This window comes from Oncorhynchus gorbuscha, linkage group LG26, assembly GCF_021184085.1.
Source record: "Oncorhynchus gorbuscha isolate QuinsamMale2020 ecotype Even-year linkage group LG26, OgorEven_v1.0, whole genome shotgun sequence".
Classification (NCBI taxonomy): Eukaryota; Metazoa; Chordata; class Actinopteri; order Salmoniformes; family Salmonidae; genus Oncorhynchus; species Oncorhynchus gorbuscha.
Window position 1 is genome coordinate 33,053,221 of NC_060198.1, and position 22,980 is coordinate 33,076,200.

Here is a 22,980-nt window from a genome sequence, read left to right on the forward strand (position 1 = left end):
CAAGGTTTAGTGTCAAGGCCTGTGAGTGTGGAGCGCCACAGTTCAGAGGTGTCCCATATTTGCAGTGGTAAGCTAAGTAGTGCAGCCTTACTCTTTTCCACCCTGGACATCCGGCCAGGAACCAGAGACACTGAGCGAGGTCAAAGGGAGCCCAACCAGAGGAAAAAGAGAGGTTTCCGTATTTAAACACAGACTGAATGGGATCTGCCTCCTCCAATTGTTCTCTCTTTTCATCAGCCTTTTTGAGTTGGAGGGTGTTCCTCAACAGCATAGATACCAACCCAGCAAGGATGTTGGTTGAGTGTTAGATACTGTATTTGTTATTTTGAGTTCTGAGAAATTGTTCAGACATTAATGCTACAACAGACTCTTTCTGAACACAAAAGGTCTACAATCACACTTGATAAAGTTATGAAAACATTGTGCATTGTAAGAAATATATACATGTGTGTGATTGAAATGGTACAGTGAAAGGCAAGAACAATGTACAGAATCTGTTCTGAAAACATTTTATAAACACTTTGGGAACGTTTTGAGTCCCAGAAAAAGTTTGCTGGGACGGGCACTCTTTTCTGACTTGCACTGACATGATGAATCACTGCATTGAGCATATCGATCATTCTTCTCCCTTTCTGTCCGTTCCCAGGGGGAGGGAGTCTCTGAAATGTTATCAAGTCGTCAAACAGGTTATTTTTCTCTACTAGAAGCGCCCTAGTTCAATCCTATGAAACCCTGCATTTTCACAAAGCCCTATTTGTTATGTCATGTTAGGAGATATGGATACATGAGCAGTGAGCTTGGCACTGAGAGTTTGTGTGGCTTTATCTCTGGAGCCGGGTTAGGCGCTCCCTTCTTGGGTTTCTGTTCCTTTGGTAAACCACAGGATTGCCATTCCGGTGGGCCAACTCCCTCCCTCTGTTCAGTGTAGAAGCGGAGGCTGGGCTGTTCCGCTCTCTTCGTCTCCACCCTCTGCTCTCTCAGGCTGTGGTGGTTCTGCCCTCTGCAGAGGACCCACTCTGCTATTCGGGCATGCTGGAGCAGGTTGTCAGTGATATAGGGAGGATGGCTCGGCTGCTACAGATGTAGGTCTGACTCTGAATAGATAATCCACAAAATATCCTCAAAGCCTAAAATGACTATGGAATGGTGTAGGTTATTCAATTGAAATGCATTGCATTGCACTGGAGACCCATCTAATATGTCATCCAGTCTGTTAGTCAGTTTTGTTGTTAGGTTGGAGTGAATGATGGGAGTGGCTCTACAGGTTCTATGCAGAGGTGGAGCTGAAAGGGGCCAGTGTTTACAGTGTAAACAAAGTAGAGAGGGATAAAGGGTTATCTTTCTCCCCTCTCTCTCTTTATCTCTAAACCCTCTTTCTCTCATTTTCTCTTTCTCTAAATTCTCTCATCCCTCTTTCTTCCCACTGCAGCGACAGACACAGAAAGGATATATCACATGACTAGCCCTGCCTTGTCCCCTCTCCCCCCCCAAAGTTATTTTTGATTGTCAGTCCTTCGTCACAAATTAATTACCTGAGCAGTGAGCACTTCTGATCATGTAATAGAATCAGGTTAGACTAGAAATACAAGCCACACACGTTGTAGCATTGGCAGACGTGCTCTGTGGGCTGTTCTACTGGTCTATGGGAATTGCTCAAGCTGCACTGTGTTGTTCTAAGAGAAGTTGGTGTGTAAGACAAATCTGTTGAGAGGAGACACCTGTACAAGGACATGGTGTATGCTATGTAGTGTTAGAGTACTCATTATGTTTGACTACTGGTATTTGGGCCTGCACACAATGGCAAGCAGTATGCAGTATGCAGTATCAGTCATTAGTAATAATGAAGAAAGCTGTTCAATCTACCTGCAATTGAGAATACTAACATAAAAACATAGAAAAAGCATACAAGTGCAATGTATTTTAATTTTCAGTGTTGAAATAGGCAAATACCACCCTTTCCCTTAGGTTAAATAGAGTTGTGTTTCCTTGAGTGGTAGACAGTGTGTGGTTTAGCGTTGTGGTCTGAGATAAGAGAGACATATATGTGTGTGGGTGTGTGTCTGTGTGATATTCTCAAGATGTGAGAGAAAGAGGGGTCACTTGGTTTCTATGACGACATGTTTTGACTGCTCTGAATTGGCCTTGAGGAGAGAGGTCAACTTGTTCTCACTTTGACACGTCACAGTAAGCTACTCTTAGACAATACCAAAACAGGCTATGATGTCAGAATGGATATGTCATTTTCCTATTGTGTGTGAGGTCTGTTTACGCATATGTGTGTGTGTGTGTGTGTGTGCATTGTATGTGCATGCATGTGACTTTTCATCTGATCTAAGGTCAGTTTTGAGCCCTAAGGATTACAGTTAGTACTAGAGTATTAGTGTAGGGTATGCTGCTCCCAGATCTATGATGAGGAACGACTTCCATCACGAGCACATCCTGTTTCATGATGTCTGGCCCGCCACGGACTGGTTGGTGTTACGATATATTTTGGCATGTTGCTGAGAAGAACACGACATTTTCCTGCTTCTCTCTTTGTGTACGCCCCATCCCTAAAGAGAGGAAGGAACTACCACTAAACTGTCACACTCGCAAATCAAGCAATGCAGATATTCATTAAAGTCCTAAAAATAAGGGTTAGCCAAATGATTGACTGGGACAAAACAGCACGCAGAGGAGAGGAGAGACAGAAGGTATTTATAGGATGTTTAAAGCTTAGGAAAGGCTTCCGGTGCTGTGATTTTTCACCATTCAAGGAAAATCTGTAATATTTACAATGACCAACACCGTGAAAATATCATCCAGGTCCTTCTGTAGCTCAGTTGGTAGAGCATGGCGCTTGTAACGCCAGGGTAGTGGGTTTGATCCCCGGGACCACCCATACGTAGAATGTATGCACACATGACTGTAAGTTGCTTTGGATAAAAGCGTCTGCTAAATGGCATATATTATCCTCTACCAAATAACATTATACTCTACCAAACTAGTTAGTCAGTGCAACAAGAGGTGACTACACTTGTGTGATGAGTAACCTTGCCAGAGACCTGAATACTTGCATTGGCTCCCCAAGGTAATACCTAGGGTTTAGCTTAACAGGCTAACACAATGTGGTGACTTGCATAGTCAGAACAATCGTTTAGGAAAGCTAAAAGGGAACATATGACATGTTTTGCTTTTTTCATGACATAACACTTGTCCATTTTAGGGCTTAAAACAGTACATTTTAAGCCCTAAAATGGACATGCATATCAACCAAATCAGATGCATTCCAACCAACTTCCTTAAAGGACTTCCTTAAAGAACTTCTAAATGGAGAACAGCATTATCATGACATGTCATTTCCACATTTGCTGGATTGACAGATGTCCAGATGTGTCACAAGCAGTGATCTATGTGCTGTCATGATATAGAGCTATAGGGGGTTGACTATTATATCTACTGGTAGTGTGTGTTTGACCACTTGGCAGCTGGGTATCTTTGAAGTTAAACAGTATCTGTTGACAATGGGCGTGGGGCGTGGCAATCGAGAGATCTGCTGTGTTTGCTGAACACATATTTTGTAGTGTTGGTGCTTCAACTTGAATGACCTAATGTACACATTCCCATGTACAGAAATAGTTATATACTAGCATTTGATAGTGACAAGATCATGTGTACTGCAATATGTATATGTATATACATTTAAAAACAGTAAGGTAATGCAATACCTTTGTAAAGTATGAGTAATGTAGTGAACCAGTTTTTATATATTTTTTGTTCCCTTTTAGGAGGGCTGCAGTGGAGCCTTGACCGTCCTTGGGGAAAGGGAGGGGTGGGTGGCCACAACGGACACTGCCACGGCCACCACGCTGCCACAATGTCCTCCTTGGTGTGCAACATGGGGCTGGTGCTGGTAGAGTTTGAGTACGAGTACACGGGCCGCGACGGGGGCTTGGTGTCCATCAAGCCCAACGAACGCTACATCCTGCTGGCCAAGACCAACGACCACTGGTGGCACGTGAGGAAGAACGAGCGAGCAAGGCCCTTCTATATACCTGCTAAATATGTCAAGGAGCTCCCCGCAGAGATCCCATCCCCGCTGGACTTTGCTGACCCACCCAGTCCCGATTTGGTCCCGGTTCCTGCGCCGGTGCCAGTGCCAGTCCCAAAGCACTACGTACCAGACCGGGCAGAAACGAGGGCTGGAGATGAGGTGACTATCCGCCTCCGCTCCCCGAAGAGACACCAGAAGACTGAGCACCGCATGTCCACATTTGGCGTACCCTTAGAATTCCACGACCCGTCTCCCGGGGCATTGAAGCGCGGCGGGCTGAACGACTCGATGCCGGGCCTTCACTCCTACGTTGCCCTTGAGGTTCCATTAACAGTGCCCTCGCCTCAAGCCAACAATAGTGCCAAACACAAGAAGCAATTAAGCCTGAGTTCCGGTGTGCTCTTCGGCTCTTCCCTGTCGGTGGAGGATCCTCTCTCCCTGAACCCCCGAGCCCCCAGCTTCAGCCCAGCTGACCCCCTCCACCGACCCTCCCAGGCCATCCCAGTGGAGAGGCCCCTCATTCCTGATGCCGAGGTCACCAGTGGCGGGATTCCCCATCAGGAACCTCTGAAAGAGCCGGAATGTCCCCTGGAGCTGGAGGAGGGAGAAAAGGAGAAATCTAGTGTGGAGCCTGAGGACGAATCCAAGGAGGACTCTGAGAATATTTATGAATCCATATTGGACCTGAAGCTGGATGAGTCCCCTATAATAGTGGAGAAGGCCCCGACAGTGAGTCCTGCTGCTGTGGCTGAACCTACACCTGTTATCGCTCCCACTTCTCCATCTCCAACACAGACACAGGTAAAAGTATTATCTGTAAAGTAGTTGTAAGTAGTGAACCTGCAGGGCGATTTGCCTATATGATTGCATTGGGGCCACATACTTTCCCTCACACTATGCATGCGCATATGAAGGGATGATTAAAGGTGAGGCCCTACATTACATAGGGTCTTTATGGGGCCTTTTACAGTTCATAGAGTAATATTATCCCATGAAGTTTAGTATCTGGGAGGCCCTTCCATAGGAAGTGGCTAGTTATTATAGGATACATGTTGGATTAGTCTGGTAAAATGCATGCATCATGTTTTCATATTGTGAGACGCCAACGGACAAACATGAAAATGAACAATTTGACCTCCTTTTGTGGCAGTTACTCCGTACCATCTGTCTCAAGGAAGTAAGAATGGGAGGAAGGTTGGGGGAGTTGTCCATTGACCTATACAGCAAGGCAAGCAGATAGACAGACACTCACTGGTGTCTCACTTTGTGCACAGCAATTACAGAGACCAAGCAAATAGTTGGAATAGCATATCAAGTCAGACAAGGTAACACTGTGGGCAAGGTGCAGAAGAACCTGTTCACAGATGGTGGACATTTTCTTTCCTCCATTGCTTAAGATACCACAGGGAGGCACTGTCTGCAACTAAATGTTGAGAGGTTGTTCCTGGCAACATCCACATATTCAGCTTCTACCCCCAAGCCATAAGACTGCTAAATTGTTTGTTAAATAGTTAACCAAATAGCTACCCGGACTATCCGCATTGACCCTTTTTGCACAAGATGTTGTCTCATCACATGCCCTGCTACTACTGTTTTTATCAGGCACAATATTCCTAATTAAATGTACACACAGTTCATTCCAAAATGATGGGCAATAAAATGTGGTCCCACTTTTGCTGCCATAACAGCCTCCACTCTTCTGGTGACGCTTTTCACTAGATGATGATGGAATATTGATGCAGGGACTCGTTTCCATTCAGCCACAAGAGCATTAGTGAGGTCGGGCACTGATTAGGCCTGGCTCGCAGTCAGTGTTCCAATACATCCCAAAAGTGTTTGATGGGGTTGAGGTCAAGGCTCTGTGTAAGAGAGTCAAGTTCTCCCACACCGATCTCAACACACCATTTCTGTATGGACCTCGCTTTGTGCAAGGGGGAATGTTCATGCTGAAACAGAAACGGGCCTCCCCCAAACTGTTGCCACAAAGTTGGAAGCACTGAATCATCTAGAATGTCATTGTATGCTGTATCGTTAAGTTTTCCCTTCACTGGAGCTAAGGGGCCCAGCCCCAGATCATTATTCCTCTTCCACCAAACTTTACAGTTGGCACTATGCATTGGGGCAGGTAGCGTTTTCCTGGCATCCACCAAACCCAGATTTGTCCTTTAGACTGCCAGGTGGTGAAGCGTGATTCATCACTCCAGACAACGCGTTTCCACTCCTCCAGAGTCCAATGGTGGCAACCTTTACACCACTCCAGCCGATGGTTGGCATTGCGCATGTTGATCTTAGGCTTCTTGGCCATGGACACCCATTTCATGAAGCTCCCGACAGCTCGGTACTGGCACCTGGTGTATATAGGCAAGTTATTGTTACTCATTATGTATTTATTATTACTTTTCTTATTAAGTGTTTTACTTTTCTATTATTTCTCTATTTTCTTTCTCTCTGCGTTGTTGGGAAGGGCCCGTAAGTAAGCATTTCACTGTTAGTCTAACCTGTTGTTCACGAAGCAATGAAATATTCAAGTTTAAACTCCAGGAGGAGATTTGTTTACCGTATTTCTGTCTGGTAACTTGACTTTTTCACTGAAAGTTGCAGTCAACTGATTCTTTGAACAAGTTCAACTTCTCAGGAGACTATATCTATAGTTCAGTCTTGAATCTGTGACTCCTCAATTGCCAATAGTGGTGAAGGAAGTGTGTTCAAAGGAAAAAGAGCAGGAATACAATGGTGATCTGCATGACCCCTGCTGCCAGTGACATCACACACAATGGTCTGGAGAAACACGAGGTTCTATATGCTTAGCGTTAGTCATGAGGTTGTGGACAGTCCGTTTAATGCTTTGGCCACAGATATAATGAAACAGGGAGGCCAGAGGAAAAAATGGAAGACAAAGGAAAAGAGGGTCAGTTACAGGGCGGCCCTGCTGAGGTGACGTCAACGGAGAATATGCTTTTTTGAGCCGTGGCGGCAGGAAGTGGTGATTATTATCTCCAGGGGAAGAGGGGAATCAATCCAGGATGCTTTTCAACTTTTCAAACATATGAAAATGTAAAAGTTCTCTGGTTATACCACTCACATTCACAGTGATTTAAAGAGCTGTTAAAAGTGCATGAACATGTTTTTAGGTCAGATAATAGGAAAATTGTAGGAGAGACGAGAGGGATTAGGGAGGATCTAGATCAGGGTTGTTCAGTGGGCGATTCCACGCCAGCGGGTGTAATCTTGCAAAGAGATCGTTATGGCAGATCTCGTATAGAAACTTCAGAGGAAGGATGTTTTGACATGCTTTTACATTTGTATCACAAACCATTTTTTTAGAAAATCATGATGAAAGTGGCCATTTTAGGCCCTTTTTAGACCAATAAATGCCTCCCGTAAGACCCTATGATCTGTGAACTGCACATGATACAGACAACATCTTGGTGCCATTATCCTCCTTTATAGTGTGCTCTAACATATGGAGTATGTCTTGATTCTGAAATAAAAATGTGCACATTCATTTATTCAACATTAAAAATATTAATATCTCAAAACTACCCTTTTTGATTTTGTCAATTTAAGGACATATATTCTACAAGTACATCACATTTCCAGAGTGGACTCTGCTAATTCTGAAGTTATGATACATTTTATGAGCACCACCAACACAGTGGATGGTTAAGAGATTCAAAGGGAATGCCCTCTGCTGTGGTTGGTTAATGACCTATATTGTCAATGTCTATGTATAAAATGGGTCATATCATTAAAAGTAGCAGAGAGCCACTCTGGAAATTGGAAATTGTTTAAAGAGTATATTGTTCCAATTTGTAAAAATACAAATAAACTAAATAAAAAGGGTATTTTGGAGATAATTGTGTTAATATTTTTCATGTTGAATAAATGCTTGTGAAAATAGTACTTCAGAATCTAGACATACTCTAGACTCACATACTTCTGACATACTCAGGCATTTATGTCAGAAGTTCGTGATCTGATGACACTGAGAATGCGATAGATAGAGCCAGGGTAAGTTCAAAGTTCATGCTGTACTAATGCAGTTTAAATATAGTAAAAAGTAGTTTAATGTTTGACTTCCGAGTCATTATTGCCTGCCTGTTTTAAATTCTCACCAGTGTTAAGTTAACCATTGAATGTGTGTAATGCTCTTTGTCCTGCCTACTGTCTGTGTAAAGTCATTCACACGTAACCATCCTATGTATTCAATATCTTATCTTTTTATTGACTACTCAACTTTTGACACTTCTCGTTAGAAAACTTGTTGTCACTTAATACATTTTGAGCAGAACTGAGACAAGTCACCACATGCCTATAGACTGCTGGGGAATATCTGAACCGGCACAAAGATTAGTAACCTTGGTTTACATTTTAATCAACATAGTAATACTTTTAGACTGCAGTGGAGGCTGCTGAGGGGAGGACGGCTCCTAATAATGTCTGGAATGGAGTTCATGGAATGGCATTAAACACATGAAAACCATGTGTTTGATACCATTCTGTTCACTCCCTTCTGGCCATTATTATGATCCGTCCTCCCCTCAGCAGCCTCCACTATTTTAGAGGTATTTGCTTCATTCTCACCTGCACAGTTTGATTTCTGTTATGTTTAAGCAGGTACACAGAAGCCCGAGTTCCAGTAAGAAACAAACTGAAGTGTATTTAAAATATGGCCACTCGCTAAAAAGGACTCCATGCATGTTTGCACAATAACAACCGATTGGATTTCAGCCACATTCTGTGTCTGTTCACCTCTTTGCGTTTGACACAAAAGAAACATTGTGTGATTCCTAGGTTTCGGCTTTTGATTCTGTGGCCTTTTGTCAAGTGACTTGGTCTACTTACAGCACAGGAGAACAATAATGTTTGTTATATGGAAGCCGAACTGTAGGTGACATATAGAATTAAACAATCATTTATCATGGCTGAGAAGCATGGAATCATTCAATTACATTTGGAGTAGTGGACACTATATTTAGAAGGTGACAGCCAATGAGTTGGTCAACTTCTGTGGGCAGCTACATAAGGAAGAATCCATTCATCATTTATAACGACTGTATCCAGATAATTCAAGGTATGCACCCCTTAACCTGATAGTGCACTATTGTAAACCACCCAAGCTGTATGAGTTTTTAAAAAAGAAAGAGATTGGTGTGTTTTTTCACTATCTAATCATGGCATGGGGTTGTTCAATGACAGACATGTATTTGTTTCAAATCTATCGCTTGATGGTTTCATTTCAGAGAGACAAATAATCATATATGGTGGTCCTTCTGTAGCTCAGTTGGTAGAGCATGGCGCTTGTAACGCCAGGGTAGTGGGTTCGATTCCCGGGACCACCCATACGTAGAATGTATGCACACATGACTGTAAGTTGCTTTGGATAAAAGCGTCTGCTAAATGGCATATATATATATATATATTATTTTGCTAAATATTATATATCTGCCTCAGTCCCAGATAAATTAGTACTGCTAGGTTTTACACATTTAAATATAACAAATAACTACATTTGGTATAAAGAAATGTACAAATGATACATTTGTGACATCAATATATACAAACATTGTTTAGTCATTGCTTATCCAGAGCGACTTGTAGTAAGTGCATTCATCTTAAGATTGCTAGGTGAGACAACCACATATTACAGTCAAATATACAGGATGTGAACATTCCATTCCGGCTAAACAATGGATATACTGTATAACGTTTAGCAAAAAAACACATTTTCATACACAACTAAAATCTATTCATAAAAATCTGAAAACAGTAATATTTTACAAACACATGAAGGTACCCATAAGCAACCACTTCTGATGAAAAAACCCAAATGTGAACAATTGGTGGATATAGCATTTTGGAAAAAAACTCTTCAAGTGTAGACAGTCATGAGAGTGTGAACTTTTTTTCTTGCCTTAATAGCTAAGTCATTCTAAATGTAGCCTGTGTCTGACTGCAACATCATGAGAATAAATAACTGCTAGATGCTTTGTGGTTGAGGTATAATCAGCAACATACATATTTGACAGGATGTAACATGCAGTATGACTCAATGAGCTTTCGATCATCTGTCTCACTCACAGTACTATAACATTTTCTATAGCTCTTAAGCAATAAATGCACTCTTCTCTGTTTCTGATACATATCAAATTGTATTTGTCACATGCGCTGAATTCAACAGGTGTAGACCTTTCCATGCTTACTTACAAGCCCTTTATTTGACATTGTTTAAGTAAGTAAGGAAATATTTGTTAAAACTAAACAAATAAGGCCTCCCGGGTGGTCTAGGGCACTGCATTGCAGTGCTAGCTGTGCCACCAGAGACTCTGGGTTTGCGCCCAGGCTCTGTCGCAGCCGGCCGCGACTGGGAGGTCCGTGGGGCGACGCACAATTGGCCTAGCGTCGTCCGGGTTAGGGAGGGTTTGGCCAGTAGGGATATCCTTGTCTCATCGTGCACCAGAGACTCCTGTGGCGGGCCGGGTGCAGTGCACGCTAACCAGGTTGCCAGGTGCACTGTGTTTCCTCTGACACATTGGTGCGGCTGGCTTCCGGGTTGAATGCGCGCTGTGTTAAAGAAGCAGCGCTGCTTGGTTGGGTTGTGTTTCGGAGGACGCATGGCTTTCTACCTTTGTCTCGCCCGAGCCCGTACGGGAGATGTAGCGATGAGACAAGATAGTAACAATTGGATACCACGAAATTGGGGACAAAGGGGGATAAAAATTAAATAACTGCCCCCCCCCCAAAAAAAACAAATAAAAGTAACACAATACAATAAGAATAGCGAGGCTATAAACAGGGAGTACCAGTACCGAGTCAATGTGCGGGGGTACAGGATAGTCGAGCTAATTTAGGTAGTATGTACATGTAGGTAGGGGTAAAGTGACCATGCATAGATAATAAACAACTAGTAGCAGCAGCATAAAAAGGGGTCAATGCAAATATTCCAGGTGGCCATTTGATTAACTGTCTAGCAGACCTAGATTTGGCACTCCGGTACCGCTTGTCGTGTGATAGCAGAGAGAACAGTCTATGACTTGGGTGGCTGGAGTCTTTGAACATTTTTAGGGCCATCCTCTGATATCGCCTGGTATAGATATCCTGGATGGCAGGAACCTTGGCCCCAGTGATGTACTGGGCCTTACACACTACCCTCTGTAGCGTTGCCACACCAAGCAGTGATGTAACCAGTTAGGATGCTCTCGAGGGTGCACCTGTAGAACGTTTTGAGGATCTGAGGACCCATGACAAATCTTTTCAGTCTCCTAAGGGGGAATAGGCATTGTTGTGCGCTTTTCACAACTGTCTTGGTGTGTTTGGACCATGATAGTTTGTTGGTGATGTGGACACCAAGGAACTTGAAGCACTCGACCCGCTCCACTACAACTCTGTTAATGTGAATGGGCCCCCCTTTTCCTGTAGTCCACGATCAGCTCATTTGTCTTTCTCATGTTGAGGTAGAGGTTGTTGTTCTAGCACCGCAATGCCAGGTCTGTGATCCCTTCCCTATAGGCTGTCTCATCGTTGTCGGTGATCGGGCCTACCACCATTGTGTCATTGACAAACTTAATGGTGGTGTTGGAGTCGTGCATGTCCACAAAGCCGTGGGTGAACAGAGAGTAAAGGAGTGGACTAAGCATGCATCCCTGAGAGGCACCTGTGTTGAAGATCAACGTGACAGATGTATTGTTGCCTACCCTTACCACCGGGTGGCAGTCCGCCAGGAAGCCCCAGATCCAGTTGCAGAGGGAGGTCTATAGTCTGAGGGTACTTAGCTTAGTGATGAGCTTTGAGGGCACTATGGAGATGAATGCTGAACAGCATTCTTATGTAGATGTTTATTTTGTCCAGGTGGGAAAGGGCAATGTGGAGTGCAATAGAGATTGCGTCATTTGTGGATCTGTTGGGGCAGTGTGCGAATTGTGCTGGGTCTAGGGTTTCTGGGATGATGGAGTTGATATGAGCCATGACCAGCCTTTCAAAGCACTTCATGGCTACATACATGAGTGCTATGGGGCGGTAGTCATTTAGACAGGTTACCATGGCATTCTTGGGCACAGGGACTATGGTGGTCTGCTTGAAACATGTAGGTATTACAGACTCGGTCAGGGAGAGGTTGAAAATGTCAGTGAAGACACTTGCCATTTGGTCAGCGGATACGTTGAGTACACATCCTGGTAATCCATCTGGCCCTGCAGCCTTGTGAATATTGACCTGTTTAAAGGTCTTACTCACATCGGCTAAGGAGAGTGTGATCACACAGTCATCCGGAACAGCTGGTGCTCTAATGCATAGTTCAGGTTTGCTTGCCTCAGAGTGATTATAGAAGGCATTAAACTCATCTGGTAGGTTTGCATCGCTGGGCATCTAGCGGTTGGGTTTCCCTTTGTAATCCGTAATAGTTTGCAAGCCCTGCCACATACGACAAGCGTCAGACCCGGTGTAGTAGGATTCAATCTTAGTCCTGTATTGACGGTTCGTCGGAGGCAGTGATGGAAAAAGTACTCAATTGTTATATTTGAGTAAAAGTAAAGATACCTTAATAGAAAATGACTCAAGTTAAAGTCACCCAGTAAAATACTACTTGAGTAAAAGTCTAAAAGTATTTTAAATATACTTAAGTATCAAAAGTAAATGTAATTGCAAAAATAAACTTAAGTATCAAAATTAAAAGTAAAAATATAAATAATTTCAAATTGCTTATATTAAGCAAATGTATGTATGGATAACCAGGGGCACACACCAACACTCTGACATCATTTTGAAACAAAAGGTGTGTTTAGTGAGTCTGCTAGCTCAGAGGTAGTAAGGAAGACCAGTGATGTTCTCTTGATAAATGTGTTAATTGGACTATTGTCCTGCCCTGCTAATCATTCAAAATGTAAAAAGTACTTTTTGGTGCGAGGGAAATGTATGGTGTAAAAAGTACATTATATTCATTAGGAATGTAGTGAAGTAAAATTAAAGTATTTAAACATATAAACATATAAATAGTAAAGTATAGTACAAGTACCCCAAAAAGTAACTTAAGCAGTACTTTTTTATTTTTACTTAAATACTTTACACCACTGGTCGGAGGGCATAACGGGTTTCAAATAAATGTCCAGATTAGTGTCTCGCTCCTTGAAAGTGGCAGCTCTAGCCTTTAGCTCAGTGCGGATGTAGCCTGTAATCCATGGCTTCTGGTTGGGATATGTACGTACGGCCACTATGAGGATAATGTTGTTGATGACCTTATTGATGAAGCTTGTGAATGATGTTGTATATTCCTCAATGCCATCGGATGAATCCCGGAACATAATCCAGTCTGTGCTAGCAAATCAGTTCTGTAGTTCAGAATCCGTGTCATCTGACCACTTCCATACTGAGCGAGTCACTAGTACTTCCTGCTTGAGTTTGGCTTGTAAGCAGGAATCAGGAGGATAGAATTATGGTCAGATTGACAAAATGGAGGGCGAGGGAGTGCTTTGTACACGTCTCTGTGTGTGGAGTAAAGTTGCACATGTGACATGCTGGTAGAAAGTAGGTACACCCACCCAGCCATAGTACCCAGTTAGCAGCACCACTGGGCCGCTGTGCTGTGTGTTTACAAACAAAGGAGGAGCCCTTTCCTGTACTGTAGGGCTGCAAGCCTCACCCAAAACAACTGGAAACAAACACACGTTTCCATACTCCACTCCAATAGGCTAGCCCCCACGCCACGCCAGTCTGCACACAAACACTGACACACACACACACTCAAGTTTTTGAGCAGAACTGTTTGCAGAGCTCCTGAATCCTGAAATGCTCTCCTGGCATAATTATTTAATTAGTTAAATGTAAACAGGCGATTTGAGTAAAGATACTCTCTTCAGTCTTTCTCAATTACACGCGTGCTTTTCTAAAATGTTCATATTTAGTTATGCAAGGTATCAGTGTTGTGTTGGCTGCATTCTGTGCATTATGTGCACTCGCGATCTATGCAGGCAAGAGAGGGTTAAACTGAGGAACATTGCAACCACTCCCAAGACTTGCTGCTGCTAGGCAGTGGCTTTACTTGTACTGTAACGTACCTGACATGGCATGGAGTGCGTGAGTGTACAGTGTGGAATAGTGAGGTGAATACTGTACTTTAAAACTGGATAAAGGGACAACTGAAGTCTATATCTTCTAAATGATATTTTTGAAGGATAGTCTACTCTACATTGATCCTGGGATTAACCAAACAAACTTTAAACAGGTAATTTGCCCTTTTTATGGTCGATGATGGCTCCATTTGTTGTTTAGATTTGGATTGAGGTTATGGTCTGATTACATAGGATTTTATGTGCATTAATAGCTACTAACTGTAACAGTTTTAATAAATGTATTATACATGTGGTGTAAATGACAGTGATTCAGAGTAAGCATTCATTTCTATCAAATTTCATTTTGGTCACTGGCAATAACCTGGTATTATTTCAGCACACATTCCATTTTTGAAAACATGACCTTCCTCCAGTTGACTTATCTTGTCAATATACTGTATATTTGTATATGAAAATGACATAGACCACAGCGTTTGTCAATGACCTCTGACATACACCGTGTTTGACCCTCAGATGCAAAATAGCTCATGTATAGATTGTGATTATGCATTAGCCCAGACCATGATGTTCTTGTTCTGTAGGGGGGTATTTCTGTCATGCTCTATAGGCTACTTACTATTACTCTAAATAGGGTATTTCTGTCATGCTCTATAGGCTACTTACTATTACTCTAAATAGGGTATTTCTGTCATGCTCTATAGGCTACTTACTATTACTCTAAATAGGGTATTTCTGTCATGCTCTATAGGCTACTTACTATTACTCTAAATATGTTATTTCTGTCATGCTCTATAGGCTACTTACTATTACTCTAAATAGGGTATTTCTGTCATGCTCTATAGGCTACTTACTATTACTCTAAATAGGTTATTTCTGTCATGCTCTATAGGCTACTTACTATTACTCTAAATAGGGTATTTCTGTCATGCTCTATAGGCTACTTACTATTACCCTAAATATGTTATTTCTGTCATGCTCTATAGGCTACTTACTATTACTCTAAATATGTTATTTCTGTCATGCTCTATAGGCTACTTACTATTACTCTAAATAGGGTATTTCTGTCATGCTCTATAGGCTACTTACTATTACTCTAAATATGTTATTTCTGTCATGCTCTATAGGCTACTTACTATTACTCTAAATAGGGTATTTCTGTCATGCTCTATAGGCTACTTACTATTACTCTAAATGTGTTATTTCTGTCATGCTCTATAGGCTACTTACTATTACCCTAAATTTGTTATTTCTGTCATGCTCTATAGGCTACTTACTATTACCCTAAATATGTTATTTCTGTCATGCTCTATAGGCTACTTACTATTACCCTAAATTTGTTATTTCTGTCATGCTCTATAGGCTACTTACTATTACCCTAAATATGTTATTTCTGTCATGCTCTATAGGCTACTTACTATTACTCTAAATATCTACAGGCTGAATATGGGTCCATAACCTTGATAGTGTCAGCTGGTTTTTCTTCAGTTTATTAATATGAGGAATTGATGAGTTAGTCCACTGTTGATTGAACGGAAAGGGACATCAACAGTAAACCATGTGGCACTCACTGCCATGCAGCATTCAGTCACCTCATCTGATTTCTAAGGTCAATACTGAGTGAGCGTTCGAAGAGTTAAGATGAAGACAGTATAAAGCGAGACTGAGATTATGCTCTTATATAGTTCCAATCTGTCCATATACACTGAGTGTACAAAACATTAGGATCACCTTCCTAATATTTAGTTGCATCCCCTTTTGCCCTCAGAATAGCCTCAACTCATCGGGGCATGGACTACAAGGTGTCGAAAGCGTTCCACAGGGATCCTGGCTCAACCGATTTGATTGTTTCTGACCTTTATTTAGCTCGGCAAGTCAGTTAAGAAAAAATTCTTATTTACAATGACGGCCTACCGAGGAACAGTGGATTAACTGCCTTGTTCAGGGGCAGAACGACAGATTTGTTGACTCCAATGTGTCCCACAGTTGTGTCAAGTTGGCTGGATGTCCTTTGGGTAGTGGACCATTCTTGATAAACATGGGAAACTGTTGTGCGTGAAAAACCCAGCAGCGGTGCAATTATTGACACATTCAAACCGGTTCTCCTGGCAACTACTACCATAAAACCCTTTCAAAGGCACTTCAATATTTTGTCTTGCCCATTTACCCTCTGAATGGCACACATACACAACCCATGTCTCAATTGTCTCAAGGCTTAAACATCATTCTTTGACCTGTCTCCTCCCCATCATCTACACTGATTGAAGTAGATTTAACAAGTGACGTCAACAATGGATCCTAGCTTTCATCTGGATTCACCTGGTCGGTCTGTGTCATGGAAAGAGCAGGTGTTCCTAATATATTGTACACTCAGTGTATCTCTATTCCACTACAGTGGTTTTACAATAGTACATTTTAAACCATCAAGCGTCAATCAGTTGTAGTTCATTTTAAACTGTAAAGTGTCAATCAGTTGTAATTTCTCGAATATTCTGTCACATTCTACGCAACTACATTATCATAAATGACACATTGGGTACAGTATGTACATCTCAAATGGTCCTTGACTTCCTTGTTCCTGTTTATGCAGTGTCAAAAGGCTTGATGTAATTGTAAGTGTGATAATATGATGATGACGGGCATGACAAGGTTTTCCCCAGCCCTGCCAGGGAGAAGGGGTCAAACTACAAGGGAGGAAGGCCACCTTGGTTTCCATTGCTAGTAGATATCAATCATTGACAATGAGTCACAAGCAGAAAGTTAATACTTGACCATAACCTGCTTGGATACACGCAGCCAGGAATATAATCTGATGTAAAGGTGTGATATCTCTTCTCCTTCTGTGACAGCAGGCCTATCCTAGAGAGATTACAAAAAGTCACACTACTGCCATTATCCACTTTGACTCCAAACAAATGGTTGGCATGACAGGTATTGCTGACTGGCAGAAGATGTTCACGTTGCTGTGTGTGAACCAGTCATTCTGGTATCCTTTCCATTTCGTTTGGTTTGAGGAGGCTGGTATGCTATTTAGCTTGGAGGCCTTAGCGCATAAGAAACAATGTGCGTCCTTCCAGGTGGTTGAAAGAATCATCACCACAATCACTTTTATTACTATTACGCATCCGTTATTAAATATCATTTTTAGTTTCTTCTGCTACACGCACCTGCACTTGTAGCTTATTGTTGTGTTGCTACTTTAAAGGAAGAGGGGAAGGCTAAGCTTCATTAATATCGACTTTAGAAAAACTGGGGCTTTCCACAGCCAGGTCACTGCCACACTCCAAAGACAACTCTCCAACCACAAAGAAGAACTTATGAGGTGGTGTTAACCGAAACCTGGAAGTGAGTGAGTGTTTGTTTATAGTTTTGCTTGCATATTTACTGCTGCCCATGCTCTGCGTTGCCCAAGGTGTGTTTAGTCATTTGTAGCGTGTATTACTCTGTCTAATGAAGCAGGACAGTATAGTGATTCTAGGATTGTGAGTATCAACCTCTCTCCTGCAGCTTTGTAACCCAGGTGGTTGCTAGGGTGTGTCTGTCGGAGGTACCATTTGAATAACAAAACAATTATGTTGGTACAAGAGTCTGGAGTTATTTTTATAATGTTGTCATCTGTTGCGTCATGCACATACATACCCACCTTCTTAATATTGATTTGCACCCCCTTTTGCCCAGAACAGACTCAATTTGTTGGGAAATGGACGACAAGGTGTTGAAAGCGTTTCACTTGGATGTTGGCACATGTTGACTCCAATGTTTCCCACAGTTGTGTCAAGATGGCTCGATGTCCTTTGGGTGGTGGACCATTCTTGATACATGGGAAACTGTTCACCATGAAAAACACAGCAGTGTTGCAGTTCTTGTGACACTCACACCAGGCACCTACTACCATACCACATACTTAAAAATTTTGTCTTTCCCATTCACCCTCTAAATGGCACACATGTACAATCCATTTCTCAATTGTCTCAGGGCTTCTTTAATAACCTGTCTCCTCCTCTTCAGCTACACTGATTGAAGTGGATTTAACAGGTGACATCAATAAGAGAGCATAGCTTTCAACTAGATTCACCTGGTCAGTCTATGTCATGGAAATAGCAGGATTTCCTAATGTTTTGTACAATCAATGCCAGCTGTTCATAGGATATGAACAGTGGGCAGACTCGCTTATCAAAGGGTTAAGCTTTAGGTACCACCAAACCAGGGAACCACAGCTTCTGACAAACACCTCAGGTCTCAGAGAAGGTGACGTCACATCACAAAGAAACACTATCCATGCTATCTCCTACAGCATAATTCCAGCACAGAACTAATACTCTCATTGTGCACATGTGTATTTTATTTTAGATGTTAGAGTACCTTCAGGCATAGAGGTCTGTGTGTATCAATGTGTCCCAACTGGGATGTGTGTTTATGTTCAAAACGTCCATTAGCCCATCTTGAGAGGAAATGACAGTTGGATAGCCGACTCCCTCCCTCCACCCAGCCATGTATCTTATTTGTGTTTTTCTTGAAAGTATTTAGGTCTGTACAGTCCGCCTGTGTGTTCAGGCCAGTGTACGTCCGTGTGTGGCACACAGAAGAGTCTTGACGATACGAAAGAAACCTTACCTCTGAGCCAGGCTTTTCTTTTAAAGCTATTTTTAATGACGAATGTCTGTTTTACAAGGTGCGAATTGGGAAACACGAAGACAGTTATTCCCTGGTCTCTGGCTTTTTCAGTGTTTCTTAAAAATGTATTCAAAGCTAAAAAATAAATAAAAGCCCCCCCTTCAAGCCAGGTAGTAATTAAAAGAAGGAACTGGTACATGGTCTGAAAAACCTGTGGTATGTCCTTGCCAATACTTCTGCTTTTGGATCTACTAGTTAGAATGTTATATCCCCTGATGGGATGCAACATATTTGATCATTACATTATTCGAAGAGGTGCCTTTTTCAGGGAATATGACCGACATGATCTTCAAGACTTGCCGTAGCTTCAGGCACAGGCTTGTGACTTTTCTGGGTGTCTCCCAGGTAAGTACCTAAGGGTGTGCGTCCCAATTATGGTATTTTCCTTCATGACCACTAATCTAAGACTTCATGGTCATTTCACTCAGCCTGTCCTAATTTTTGTGTCTGTGCCAATTGAATTGAATTGTATTCCTGCAGTACGTAGCCTACATGTGAGGGCGGCAGGTACAGTAGACCTAGAGGTTAAGAGCGTTGGGCCAGTAACCGAAAGGTCGACTAGGTGAAAAAAATCTGTCTGCACTTAACCTTAATTGCTCCTGTAAGTCGCTCTGGATAAGAGTGTCTGCTAAATTACTCAAATGTATATGTGGCCTACAGTACTGTATTTAGCTGTGACATCCTCTGCGTTGTCATTCAAACTTCCCCAGTCTTTATAGCTTTTTATCATGTCTGGCTCATGTTGAAATGCGCTTGTGTTTGTCTATGAAGTAACGGTCTGCCACACAGCTCCCTGTGGTCTACTCCACTCCACGTGGTGGAAATCTCCTCTGTCTGAGATGTGATGTTTTGCTCTTCACTTCCACACCCCTGAGATGTATGTAGGGTTCGGGAAAGACATTAACGGGACAGATCACTTCTTTGGATGCAGATATTACTGACGTATGGCCATTTCCTCTAAAACTGAAAAAAAGGCTTACAATTGAATGTTGATGTTGTCTGTGCTCTTTTAAGAAGAAAAAAAACCTACTCAAAAGTGAGATCCACATATAGCTCTTTAAATGTGTCCACTTTGTAAGAATGGGCATATTGTGATGAGTTGGGTAACTCAGCCTATTGAACAAAGGGGTTGGGAGAATGATATTTGATCCCAAGTCAGTGCTTTGTTACTTGATGGGAGTAAAGGGAGGTGCAGGTAGAGAAAACATTTCCCCCCCCTGTCTTTTGTGTTGTGGAGATTCTCACAGATTGTTCTCATAGGGGCTTATGCTGCCATTGGCTTCACCAGAAATAAGGTGAGTTTAGGTAGTACTACGCAGGCAGTCATTACTCTGTTCATATAGAGCACAAGATATTATTGACTAGTGGCTCGCTGGCCATTTAGGACTGGGGGTGAAACGTTTATTCCTTCTCATGTTATTCCTGATGACTGACCTGACTTTTCTTTCATCTCTGTCTCCAGGTGGAAAATGCCAGCCCCAACACTGCTGTTTACGCCAACGTCACCGAGCTGAAGAAAAACATCCCACAATCCCCGCCGTTAGTAGCTCTGAGTCCTGACTTGCCCCTTACCCAGGAGGGATGGCAGGTGCACACTGACAAGGACAGCGGGAAAGAGTTCTATTACCGCCCAGCCACGGGCCAAACCACTTGGGCCGACCCCCGCAGCACCCTCCCCTCCACAGACATGGAGCTGCCCAAGGAGGCGTTGTCTGTCCCGGCCCTGTCCATGGCCCTTTCCCCGGGCCTGTCCCCGGCCCTGTCCCCGGGCCTGTCCATGGCCCTGTCCCCGCCCGGCCCTGTCCCCGGGCCTGTCCATGGCCCTGTCCCCGGCCCTGTCCCCGGCCCTGTCCCCAGCCTCATCCCAGGGTTCCAACTGGGAAGAGGTGTTGGATGAGACCACCGGTCGAAACTACTTCTATAACCCCACCTCTGGGGCCACGTCCTGGGGAGCTCCGGAGCCCATCGCCCCCTCCTCTCCTGTTACTGAGCCTCCTGTGCTGAAGCTCCCAGACAGAGGACCGGTAGGGGTTAGCTTCTGCTTTATTTGACAAATATGGCCATTGTTTCAAGCTCATCAACAGATAAGGCTTCTAAAATACAGAACTGTGGAAAGTGTTGTTGGATTGTTGACTGCTAAAGCAGTCTCTGTCAGACACCAGCGCATTAACATCTGCTTCATGGTCTTGAGGGAGTCTTGTTTTGTTAGTTCATTAGCTAGTTAAGGCTTAAGCCTGCTATGGCATACACATGTTTTTTTGCTGTTCATTCTCAAAGTGTTACTAGCCAAGTTACTAAGAAAGTTTGCCATTTGAGCAGAATCGCTAGCATGTTATGAACCATGTCATAAACTTTTTATAAATTGGCCACTCAGTTTGAGTTCCATCTTAAAAGCATTGACAAATCTTCTGTTCCTCAGCCCCCTCTCCCAAAGGAAGACTACCTGACAGAAGACCACGAGGCTCCAGACACTTCCTCCTCGGTGTTCCCCAAAGACCTCCTAACAATTCCGCAGGCTAAACAGGCCATCATACCCCGGGCCATTCTGGACAGTGTCCCGGCGGGCTGGAAGCGCTCCATGGAGGCAGATGGGAAGACCGTATTCACCAGCGAACGCACACAGGAGCAGGTAAGTGTATTGAATGGAGGTCTAGTGCTTTAAAAGGGTAGTGGTTTGACAAACCATGCAGTGTATGTCATACACTGTTTTGTCTTGTGTGTGTGTATATCCGGGCAGTGGCTCAAGTCTGTGGATCAAGAAGGAAAGACGTACTACTACCTGAGAGACGGCTCCAAATCCCAGTGGAACCTTCCAGCAGAGGTGAAGAGAAGCAATATTGTAATTTCAAGAAATGGTTGAGTGTATTTTTTACCAGGTCTCAAAGAGCTTGACATTGTATGGGGTGAATCTGTACTGCACATAGGTGAAACAAATGTGCCCTTACCTCAGATTAAATAGGCCAGGGCCTTTATTATTTGCCTTGTTATTATTCGACCATGCTGGTCATTTATGAACATTTGAACATCTTGGCCATGTTCTGTTATAATCTTCACCTGGCACAGCCAGAAGAGGACTGGCCACCCCACATAGCCTGGTTCCTCTCTAGGTTTCTTCCTAGGTTTTGACCTTTCTAGGGAGTTTTTCCTAGCCACCGTGCTTCTACACCTGCCTTGCTTGCTGTTTGGGGTTTTAGGCTGGGTTTCTGTACAGCACTTTGAGATATCAGCTGATGTACGAAGGGCTTTATAAATACAATTTGATTGATTGATTGATTGATTGATTTAAAATGTTTGTTTCTGTTAACCCTCTCAGCTCCCGGTTGCATCCAGTCTGCCCAAGGTGAGGAATGGAGTGGACCAGGACAGTCTGCCGGTTCTGAAGAACTGGAGACACACCATGGGCCCAGCTCAGTTTGGCCCCTCCCAAGAAGAGAACGTGAGTAGCTGGATAGCCTAGAGCATGGACAGGGACGTTGAGGGTGGTTTCACACCGTTGGTATAGCAACAGATGTTTATCGGCCATTAGAATCTCCTTTTGGCATCTAGACTGAATTTGGCACTACGGTATTGGAACATAGAAACTGCAGAATTTGCTGTTCTGGTAGTCCCAAGCAAACAAGCCATTAGGACTAGTCCCTGACATGAGACACCTGGCCCTCACAGCTTTATGCACAATGCCCTTGTGGAATGATGTCGTTGTGTATGTGTCATTGTTGACCCCCTCAACAGGAGATGGAAACACCTGTCCTAGTTGATTTCCTCCCTGGAGGTCACTTACAAACCTAAATGGGAGAAACTACAACAAGAATGGAGGGGGCAGGGGAGAAAGCGGATAGAATTATGACTCATAAAATTTGACAGGATTTCTGCTGAAGAGGGAAGCTCTGTTTGAACAATGAGTCCCTATCGACTACTGTTGACTAACCAACCTGAACCCAATTCCCTCCCTTGCGTTTGGCAGAGGTTCTTTCCAACACATAGGAGAAACATTTCGGACGTCACCAGTGAAGCATCCAGCTCAGGCAACTCCCCTGAGACGCCACACCATGTAAGTACAGTAAGAACGTACGACACGATAAGGTTTTGAATCCATAGGGATCTTTGTCAGGTCATTTTTTTTTTATCGTTAATTTTATTAATTTAATTCATTATTTTTCTGAAATGGAATTGATCCCAACCCTTCTACGAACTCAATAAAATGTACTCTGCTGT

General features: G+C 43.0%; 1 protein-coding gene across 1 annotated transcript in view; it reads left to right on the plus strand.

Moving 5' to 3' along the window:
• Positions 1-22,980, plus strand: part of LOC124015527 (rho GTPase-activating protein 27-like) — a 29,918-nt gene that overhangs the window by 2,224 nt on the left and 4,714 nt on the right. Inside the window, 7 exon segments of the mRNA XM_046330795.1 lie at positions 3,768-4,834; positions 20,231-20,657; positions 20,659-20,792; positions 21,188-21,397; positions 21,506-21,589; positions 22,082-22,204; positions 22,730-22,816. Coding sequence (XP_046186751.1) covers positions 3,857-4,834; positions 20,231-20,657; positions 20,659-20,792; positions 21,188-21,397; positions 21,506-21,589; positions 22,082-22,204; positions 22,730-22,816 — 2,043 coding nt within the window. The 5' untranslated portion in view covers positions 3,768-3,856.